This window comes from Mandrillus leucophaeus, unplaced genomic scaffold (assembly GCF_000951045.1).
Source record: "Mandrillus leucophaeus isolate KB7577 unplaced genomic scaffold, Mleu.le_1.0 Scaffold17, whole genome shotgun sequence".
Classification (NCBI taxonomy): Eukaryota; Metazoa; Chordata; class Mammalia; order Primates; family Cercopithecidae; genus Mandrillus; species Mandrillus leucophaeus.
Genome location: NW_012101698.1, coordinates 5,615,668 through 5,625,880, shown reverse-complemented (window position 1 = coordinate 5,625,880; position 10,213 = coordinate 5,615,668). Strand labels below are relative to the sequence as shown.

Below are 10,213 nucleotides of genomic sequence, written 5' to 3'. Positions count from 1 at the left end.
GCCAGGATGGTCTCGATCTCCTGACCTCGTGATCCGCCCGTCTCGGCCTCCCAAAGTGCTGGGATTACAGGCTTGAGCCACCGCGCCCGGCCGCCCAGGCCAGTCTTGAACGCCGGGACTCCTCAAGCAATCGTCCCACCTAGGCCTCCCAAACTGCTAGGATTACAGGAGTGAGCTACCACGTCCAGCCCATCAATTTCCTTATCTGTTGACAGTCTTGAGTATCTGCACAGCTGGCTTTGGAAGGAACATGGAAAAAAAGGACTTCTAAATCTTAGCAGTATAGTAAATAGTGTTTATTTTCATTTATTATTTACTTATTTAGAGTCCCACTCTGTCACCCTGGCTGGAGTGCAGTGGCTCAATCACAGATCACTGCAGCCTTGACCTGCGAAGCTCAAGTGAGCCTCCCACCTCAGCCTTTTGAGTAGCTGGGACTACAGGTGTACCCAGCTAATTTTTGTATTTTTTTTTTTTTGTAGAGACAAGGTATCACCGTGTTGCCCAGGCTGGTCTCAAATTCCTGGCCTCAAACAGTTGGCCTGCCTTGACCTCCCAAAGTGCTGAGATTACAGGCATGAGTCACTGCACCTGGCCTATTTTTAGATATATATTTTATAATTTATTTAATGCTATAAATTAATAACCACCACCCTTGCTGTGTCCAGGGAACACTTGTCCTCCAAGGCCAGCCAGATTTGTGGGTCTGCTGAAAGCATTAATTTCTCTAAGAAAATAAAGCAGTCTGTATTTTATGAATTATAGAAATAGTTGCAGATTAAGATTCCTTAGGGAGAGGCAGTAGCTTGGTTTGGTTTGCTTTGGTTATTGACAGTGTTTTTTTAAGGCATAGGAAAATGCGTGTGACAGAGGTAGGAAGCATCATTCCTAACTATAGAAAAAGATAAGATTCTAGGCCTCTAAACAATTCCAACTTCTAGGCATCCATCCTCTGTCTTCCTGGCTTCCTAGGAAACCACAGCTTCTCCAGGGAGTCTATGCCATGGGCTTCAATCGACCTTCCAAGATACAAGAGAACGCATTACCCATGATGCTTGCGGAACCGTGAGTATGCAGACCAAGTGCATCTCTCCCAGTGTGATTAAATCAGTCTTCCACAAACTGCCTTTTTGTGCCTGAGAATAGAAGGGGCTGTTTGGGGCCACGTGTTTCCTCAGGAAAACAGCTTAGGCAAGTGCAGAGAGAATTGGATGGAGTTAGATACAGTTTCTGCCTTTTCCACTTACCAATAGAAACTTACAGAGAAAAATAGTGCTTTATTCTATGCTATCTTAAAAATTGGGCTTAAGGCCGGGCATGGTGGCTCACTCCTGTAATCCTAGCACTTTGGGAGGTCAAGGCGGGTGGATCACCTGAGATCAGGAGTTTGAGTCCAGCCAGGCCAACATGGCAAAACCCTGTCTCTACTAAAAGTACAAAAAATTAGCTGGGCACAGTGGCCCACACCTGTTATCCTAGCACTTTGGGAGGCCAAGGTGGGTGGACTGCCTGAGCTCAGGAATTTGAGAGCAGCCTGGGCAACATGGTGAAACCCCGTCTTACTAAAATAAAAAAAATTTTTTTAAATGAATTATCTGGGCCTGGTGGCATGTGCCTGTAGTCCCAGCTACTGGGGAGGCTGAAGCAGGAGAATTGCGTGAACCCGGGAGGCAGAGGTTGCAGTGAGCTGAGACTGTCTCTTATACACATCTAGATGTGTATAAGAGACAGGTGATCTGCCTACCTCGGTCTCCCAAAGTGCTGCGATTACAGGCATGAGCCACCGTGCCCAGCCTAATTTTTGTATTTTTAATGGAGGTGGAGTTTCACCATGTGTTGGCCAGGCTGGTCTCGAACTCCTGACCTCAAGTGATCTGCCCACCTTACCTTATTTAGCCTTTTTTTTTTTTTTTGTGAGACAGAATCTAGCTCTGTCGCCCAGGCTGGAGTGCAGTGGCACAATCTCGGCTCTCTGCAAGCTCCGTCTCCCGGGTTCACACCATTCTCCTGCCTCAGTTAACCAGGATGGTCTCGATCTCCTGACTTTGCGATCCGCCCGTCTCGGCCTCCCAAAGTGCTGGGATTACAGGCGTGAGCCATATTTATCTTTTTTAAAAATGACAAACATGCCACCTATTCCCATGATGCTGAGTCCCATAAAGTGGAATGTAAAAATTCCCCCTAAAACATCCACCTGACTTAGCATCTTGTCCATAAAGCTGGGGAAAGGCACACACAGAAGGAGCCAAATTTTGGAATGCATCACGCCTCAGCCAAAAATACTGATGGGAACTTGTCTGGGTACAGATCTTACTCTGCACACTTGATTTCCCTGTGACCCTTGGGGTACAAAACTGGAGTCCTCTAGCTGTGCTAGAGGCTAGAATGAGAATTTCTTGGTGTAAGCCCGTTTAAAATAATAATTTATTTTACAATTTAAGCAGCTTTTTAACAGCATATTAAAAAATGTATGAAAGTAATTTGTGCTTAGTGGAGAAAACCTGGGTAACACAGAGAAGCATCGGGGGAAATATGCCTTTCATTCAGAAAGAACGTTGACATGTTACTGAGTTTCACCAGTATGTTTCATTTCTGTTCTTCCTTGATCTAGCCCACAGAACCTGATTGCACAGTCTCAGTCTGGCACTGGTAAAACAGCTGCCTTTGTCCTAGCCATGCTCAGTCGAGTGGAGCCAGCAGACAGATATCCCCAGGTGAGGGCTTGCGGGGCTGGGTATCCTGGGTTGCTTGCCCTGGGGAGCGCAATGCCATCTGGTGGGGATTAACGAGAGGTCTGAAGCTTCTGACGCCTTAGGCTGTGGCTCAGGCAGAGCAAGTTCCTACATGAGGCCTTGACCTGGGAGGATGTGCTTGGAAGCAGCAGCCTTAGACCATGGCTTCCAAAGCCCTCTGCCAAGCCAGGGCTACCTGCTGCAGGCTTCAATCTATAGCTGAAAGGTGGGCCTGGATGGAACGACATGCTTCCCTGTGCTATTCAAGTGCTAATAACATCAGCATACTGGGTGCCTTCAGGTCTGTTACCAAATGGTTCTCCTAAACTCATCCTTTATGATTTTTCTGTCAGTGTCTGTGCCTGTCCCCAACATATGAGCTGGCGCTTCAAACAGGAAAAGTGATTGAGCAGATGGGCAAATTTTACCCAGAACTGAAGCTTGCCTACGCTGTTCGAGGCAATAAATGTGAGTACAGCAGGCGACACCTGGACAGTGAGCAGGGTAGGGGGTTGGGTGTTTGAATTTTGAAGATGCGATGACCATATTCAACTTTCTAATTCAGTCTGACTCTGGAGCCTAACTGTGTTGCTCTCTTTGAATCTATTTGAATACCTGCTAATTTGTTAACAGTCTTTTTCAGTCTTAAAATAAGATTTTTGGTTGATAAAAGAAATCCATGCATGGCTCACAGAGTTCTTAATATCTAGAGTTCTTCGCTAAGAAGGTAGAGTTTTGAATTTAGCATCCAGAGTTCTGGTACCTGCTTACCAAAGAGGGATTAACAGGACTGAGGATGGAAGGTTGGGGTCAGCTCCCTTTCTTTAAAAGTAAGCAAAACCAGGTACAGTGGCTCACACCTGCAATCCCAGCCCTTTGGGAGGCGAGGGTGGGAGGATTGCTTCAGCACATGGTTCAAGACCAGCCTGGGCAACATACACACACACACACACACAAAATTAGCCAAGCGGCCGGGCGTGGTGGCTCACACCTGTAATCCCAGCACGTTGGGAGGCCGAGGTGGGCAGATCATGAGATCAGGAGATCGAGACCATCCTGGTTAACATGGTGAAACCCCATCTCTACTAAAAAATACAAAAAATTAGCCGGTTGTGGTGGTGGGCATCTGTAGTCCCAGATACTCGGGAGGCTGAGGCGGGAGAATGGCATGAACCCGGGAGGCAGAGCTTGCAGTGAGCCGAGATCACGCCACTGCACTTCAGCCTGGACAACAGAGCAAGACTCCATCTCAAAAAAAAAAAAAAAATTAGCCAGCGTGTAAGTGCCAGCTTGTAGTCCCAGCCTTTTGAGAGGCTGAGGCAGGAGGATCACTTGACCCTGTGTGGTCAATGCTACAGTGAGCCATGACTGTGTCACTGCACTCTAGTCTGGGCAACAGAGTGAGACCCTGTCTCAAAATAAATAAATAAACAAACAAACATAAAAAGAGTTGGATGGTGTTGGATTATAGGAGGAAGAAGAAAGGAACTGATGCTTATTGAAGGATTGCTGTGTGGGATTTGATCCTGACCACAGTGCACTGAGATAGGTATCATTCTGCCCACTTCACAGCAGAAGAAACCAAGACTGAGGGGAACACTCATGTGTGTTTTGAAATCTGGAAATAACTTGTTCTCCTAGTCCTAGAAGGATGGGCAGGGCTTTGATTTCCAGAGCTGGCTTTGCCTTTGAAATACCCATGAAAATCACCTGGGTCTCCACAGTGGAAAGAGGCCAGAAGATCAGCGAGCAGATTGTCATTGGCACCCCTGGGACCGTGCTGGACTGGTGCTCCAAGCTCAAGTTCATTGATCCCAAGAAAATCAAGGTGTTTGTTCTGGATGAAGCTGACGTCATGATAGCCACTCAGGGCCACCAGGATCAGAGCATCCGCATCCAGAGGTAGGGATCTCGAAGGCAGAGGACTCCTCAGCCTCCCCATCTGCAGTGTCTTCTCCCTTCACTTCAGACGCCTCCTCTGGCCTCTGCCAGGGTCTTGTCTCTCGTACTCTCAGCAGCATTTGTTTGACAGGCCATTTCCATGTCAGCACTGACCACAGTCCCTCCCAGCCCGGGCTGAGAAAGGAGACCCCAACCCCTGTCCCCTACCCAGGCCTGCTGCTCCTCCTTCCCCTTCAGCCTTCCTGGGCATCTAGACCCTCCCAGCTGGGGAGGCTGTGCTTCCGCTGCTTCCCGGGGCCACCTGGGGCCACATGCCAGGGCCTTCCCTTGCAGGATGCTGCCCAGGAACTGCCAGATGCTGCTTTTCTCTGCCACCTTTGAAGACTCTGTCTGGAAGTTTGCCCAGAAAGTGGTCCCAGACCCAAACATTATCAAACTGAAGCGGGAGGAAGAGACCCTGGACACCATCAAGCAGTACTATGTCCTGTGCAGCAGCAGAGACGAGAAGTTCCAGGCCTTGTGTAACCTCTATGGGGCCATCACCATTGCTCAAGCCATGATCTTCTGCCATGTGAGTAGTAGCAGCAGTGGCAGGCCTGGCCCTTCCCTCTCAGCCAGCTCCCCACAGGGCTCAGGAGGACTGGATGCCCCTGGGCGCCGTGGGAAGAAAGGAAGTGGTTTGTTCTCCTAAGGTTTTAATGAGTTGTAAGAGGGAGACTTTGATTCCACTTCTTAGTGATTACTGGGGGAAAAAAACCCCAAGTAACAGCCAATGAAATAATCTTTAGATTTTTAAGAATATAAGCTGGGCAGCCAGCATGGTGGCTCATGCCTGTAATCCCAGCAATTTTGGAGGCCAAGGCAGGTGGATCACCTGAGGTCAGGAGATCAAGACCAGCCTGGCCAACATGGTGAAACCCTGTCTCTACTAAAAATACAAAAAATTAGCCCTGTGTGGTGGTATGCACCTATAACCCCAGCTACTCAGGAGGCTGAAGCAGGAGAATTGCTTGAACCCAGGAGGTGGAGGTTGCAGTGAGCCAAGATTGTGCCATTGTACTGCAGCCTGGGTAACAAGAGCGAAACTCCATCTCAGTACAAAAACAAACAAACAAAAAAACCCAACAACAAAAAAGAATATAAGCTGGGCAAGTACATGTAGTCCCAGCTACTCAAAAGGCTGAGGTGGGAGGATCGCTTAAGCCCAGGAGTTCAGGCCAGCATGGGCAACAACATAGTGAGACCTCATCATTAAAAAAATATATACGGCTGGGCACGGTGGCTGACGCCTGTAATCCCAGCCCTTTGGGAGGCTGAGGTGGGGGGATCTTCTTGAGCCCAGGAGTTCAAGACCAGTTTGCACAACATAGCAGGATCCCATCTCTACAAAAATTTTAAAAATTAGCCAGGCGTGGTGGTGCATGCCTATGGTCCCAGCTGCTTGGGAGGCTCAGATGGGAGGATTGATTGAGCCCAGGAGGTTGAGACTGCAGTGAGCTGTGATTGTGCCACTGCACTCCAGAGTGGGCAACAAAATGAGATCCTGTCTCAAAAAGTATATAAAATTTTAATATATATATATTTTTTGTTTGTTAGTTTTTGAGATAGGGTCTTGCTCTATCATTCAGGCCAGAATACAGTGGCATGATCATAGCTCACTGCAGCCTTGGCTCTTGTTACTAGGGCTACAGGTGTGTGCTCCATGCATGTCAGGCTAATTATTTTTATTTTTGTAGAGATGGGATCTTGCTCTGTTGTGCAGGCTGGTCTCAAACTCCTGGCCTCGAGCGATCTTCCAGTCTCAGCCTCCCAAAGCGCTGAGACTACAGGCACGAGCCACCATATCTGGCAAGAACATAGACTATTTAGGAATGAAGATCTTTAGCTAAAACCACACTCTTCCTAGATAAAAAACTAACAGCAGTTACGTAACTTATCTAAAAAGAAAGAAATCATATGACGAAAATTCTGTTTGAAAAAAAAAATTTTTTTTGAGATGGGTTCTTGCCATGTTGCCCAGGCCAGCCTTGAACTCCTGGGCTCAAGTGTGTAGCTTGGACTGTAGGTATGTACCACCATACTTCATTGATAATTTTAAGCCTAACCTCCTAACTGGATTCAGCAGCGCCTTCATGTATTTTAATTGTGGCAAGCCACTTTTTTGCAGTTGTCTTCCTTTTGTTTTTAACAGGTCTGTTCATATAAAACAATTCTTTTCACTACAGACTCGCAAAACAGCTAGTTGGCTGGCAGCAGAGCTCTCAAAAGAAGGCCACCAGGTGGCTCTGCTGAGTGGGGAGATGATGGTGGAGCAGAGGGCTGCGGTGATTGAGCGCTTCCGAGAGGGCAAAGAGAAGGTTCTGGTGACCACCAACGTGTGTGCCCGCGGTGAGCAGAGGACGTGTCCTACCTGGTCTGCCAGGCTCGGGGTCCCAGGCCCAGTTAGAGCCAGAAATCCTTGTATACAGGAAAGTTGTATGGTCTCAGGGAGATCGGTGTGGCTGGTGACAATATTCCTTTCTAGGAGAGACTGTTTGCATTTCCCTCAGGTGATAAGAACTCACACATGCTGGGCACGGTAGCTCACACCTGCAATCCCAAGGCAGGAGAATTACTTGAACCCTGGAGATGGAGGTTGCAGTGAGCCGAGATTGTGCCATTGCACTCTATCCTGGGTGACAGAGTGAGAATCCGTCTCCAAAAAAAAAAAACGAAGAGGCCACGCGCAGTGGCTCACGCCTATAATCCCAGCACTTTGGGAGGCCGAGGTGGGCAAATCACCTGAGGTCAGGAATTCGAGGCCAGCCTGACCAATATGATGAAACTCCATCTCTAGTAAAAATACAAAAATTAGCCAGACGTGGTGGCATGCGCCTGTAATCCCAGCTACTCGGGAGGCTGAGACAGGAGAATTGCTTGAACCCGGGAGATGGAGGTTGCGGTGAGCAAGATCACGCCATTGCACTCCAGCCTGGGCAACAAGAGCGAAACTCCATCTCAAAAATTAAAAAAGAAAGAAAAAGAACTCTCACAGAAGCCAGGAGTCCTGACTTGGTGGAAGGAAATGTACAGGCATCTGAGTGGTAGAGAACAGAGCCTGCTCTCCAGGGGCGCCCATCTCCAGAACATTGTGTCTCCCAGAGACACAATCTCCCTGATTGATTTCATGATTTTGTTGGCACCTGCCAAAGTTCTCTTCTTTTCCTCTGGGTTCTGCTGCCTGCCTATATGTGCCCTCTCTTGTACCCAATTCCCAGAGTTGGCCTGTCCCAAATTCTTTCCCTCTATCGAAAGTTGGTATGCATTGACCTACCTGTGGACAACAGTGATTTCTGTCTCCTGTCCTTAGTCCTGTCACCCTCCATCTCTCCTTCCCATAGGCATCGATGTTGAACAAGTGTCTGTCGTCATCAACTTTGATCTTCCCGTGGACAAGGACGGGAACCCTGACAACGAGACCTACCTGCACCGGATCGGGCGCACAGGCCGCTTTGGCAAGAGGGGCCTGGCAGTGAACATGGTGGACAGCAAGCACAGCATGAACATCCTGAACAGAATCCAGGAGCATTTTAGTGAGTCCCGGGGAGGGTCCTGTGCCTGGTGCTCTTTACTAAGTGGGGTGGGGTGGGGAAAGGGGTAGGATCTTCTGTAGCCCCGAGAGAGGCTCTGTCCCTGGCACACTCCCCTCCTTTCTGACCATATGGCAGTTCTCAGGGCCACACCTGGAGACTTCAGGACCCAAGGACTCCAAGGACAGCTCCCCCATGACCGGGTTTCGGGGCGTGGGGCTCTGACTGTTGCTGTCAGTGACTAGGGGCCCTGCTGCCCCCTGCTCAGGCACCTGGAGCCTTTGGGGATGAATGAATGATTGCTGTGGCCCAGGGTGGGGCACATTCCTGGGCACGGTAGAGACCTGTGTATTTTTCCCCCAGATAAGAAGATAGAACGATTGGACACGGATGATTTGGATGAGATTGAGAAAATAGCCAACTGAGAAGCTCCACAAGCCACTGGTGCCAGCCCTGACACTGCCCCTGCACGGGAGACAAGTGCGTTCAGGGCACAGCCCCCAACATCACCCCAAGGACAACGGCATGAGTAGAGAGAAACTACCTACCTCACTTCAAATTATGTTTGGACTTGACAAAAATGTGTGCAAATGACGGGGGGCAGTAGAAGGAAAAATTTGCATTTTGGAAAATTGGGTCCTTTCCCCACTTTTTTAAAAGCCACATTTCCCCCATCTTTATAATAATCTGGTCACATTGGCAGTCACTGGCCCCAAGACCCCCTTCAGATTTTGGCTAGGCATCGTGGAACCAGCTCCAGCCCTTGAAGAAATGGTAGACATGCAGGTTGTGCGGAGGAGGCTGAGTGGAAAATGGTGTGAGCCTCACCGCCATGGATTGAACGAGGGAAGCGGCAGCAGAGGAGGCCAGAGCTGCCCCCTCCCTGTCTCTTCACTGGACCCTTCACATGTGTTTCTCTTGCCCTTGGGCCGTCTTCCTTCTCCTGAAATCCAGAGACTTTCTTGCTTATCCCTTCTCCCTTTCACTTCTGTTCTCTGCTGCAGAAAGTAGCCTTGCGTATCCCTGATGAGCAGCTCAGCTACTTTGTAAACTTCAGATTTGGAGAGAAACATGGAAGTCAGTGAATCCTGACCTCTTGAGAGAGAGTGACCTGGCAAGGGCCGATGAAGGGGCTGGGCCTGGGCTTGACTTCTCTTCCTTCTCTCAGTTGCTCCCTCTGCTTAGGCCCCTGGTACTCAGTTGCGGCAGCCGGGAGACCCCAGGTGAGTTTGTGAGCACACACGTAGTTGGTTCTTACCCCTGGGTGTCACACTGGGCCGGGAGCTGAGCAAGAGTTTGGAACGGAAGTTATGACCAAGGGAATACTCTGATTATGCTGCTCATTTATAATAGTGGACATTATGAAGAGCTCTGATTCCTGCATAATATGAATAAGGATGAATAGGCCGGGCGTGGTGGCTCATGCCTGTAATCCCAGCACTTTGGGAGGCTGAGGCGGGTGGATCGGTTGAGCTCAGGAGTTCGGGACCAGCCTGGCCAACATGATGAAACCCCGTCTCTACCAAAGATAGAAAAAATGTAGCTGGGCGTGGTGGCGCACGCCTGTAGTCCCAGCTACTCGGGAGGCTGAGGTAGGAGGATCGCTGAAGCCTGGGTAGAGGCTGCTGTGAGCTGAGATGGCGCCACTGCACTCCAGCCTGGGTAACAGAGTGAGACCCTGACTCAATAAATAAATAAGGATGGATAAATTATAGCTGTATGCATCATTCATTATGCTAAGACATTTTAAAGTAATTATGAGAAATGCTCTACTAATCATGATTTGTTTTTATTTGTATTTTTCCGCTTATTAGACAAATATATACTCATTTTAAAAAGGCGTGTGTGTATATAAAGTGAGAGTGTTCTCTATCCCTACTTCTCTGGGATCCTGATTCCTGGCAGCTTGGTGACTATTCTACCATATTGCCTTTTATTTGCATAAACCCATTTTTCTTTTACAAAAATGGGAACATTCTATTCACACTACTGTGCAACCTGCTTTCACTG

At 48.7% G+C, this 10,213-nt stretch overlaps 2 protein-coding genes across 4 annotated transcripts in view; both read left to right on the top strand.

Moving 5' to 3' along the window:
- Positions 1-10,043, top strand: part of DDX19A (DEAD (Asp-Glu-Ala-Asp) box polypeptide 19A) — a 32,583-nt gene extending 22,540 nt beyond the window's left edge. For 2 of the 3 annotated variants that reach the window (XM_011976778.1, XM_011976777.1), the window contains 8 exons: positions 973-1,065; positions 2,612-2,714; positions 3,086-3,200; positions 4,457-4,634; positions 4,968-5,205; positions 6,860-7,022; positions 8,015-8,206; positions 8,567-10,043. In XM_011976778.1, the coding sequence (XP_011832168.1) occupies positions 973-1,065; positions 2,612-2,714; positions 3,086-3,200; positions 4,457-4,634; positions 4,968-5,205; positions 6,860-7,022; positions 8,015-8,206; positions 8,567-8,628 (1,144 nt within the window). In that variant the 3' untranslated portion in view covers positions 8,629-10,043. The remainder of the gene's footprint in view (positions 1-972; positions 1,066-2,611; positions 2,715-3,085; positions 3,201-4,456; positions 4,635-4,967; positions 5,206-6,859; positions 7,023-8,014; positions 8,207-8,566) is intronic. The other variant, XM_011976779.1, reaches the window with a different exon arrangement.
- LOC105537260 (ATP-dependent RNA helicase DDX19A-like) overlaps positions 8,984-10,213 on the top strand; it is a 10,654-nt gene continuing 9,424 nt past the window's right edge. The window contains exons 1-3 of the mRNA XM_011976823.1: positions 8,984-8,989; positions 9,208-9,280; positions 9,389-9,426. Coding sequence (XP_011832213.1) covers positions 8,984-8,989; positions 9,208-9,280; positions 9,389-9,426 — 117 coding nt within the window. The remainder of the gene's footprint in view (positions 8,990-9,207; positions 9,281-9,388; positions 9,427-10,213) is intronic.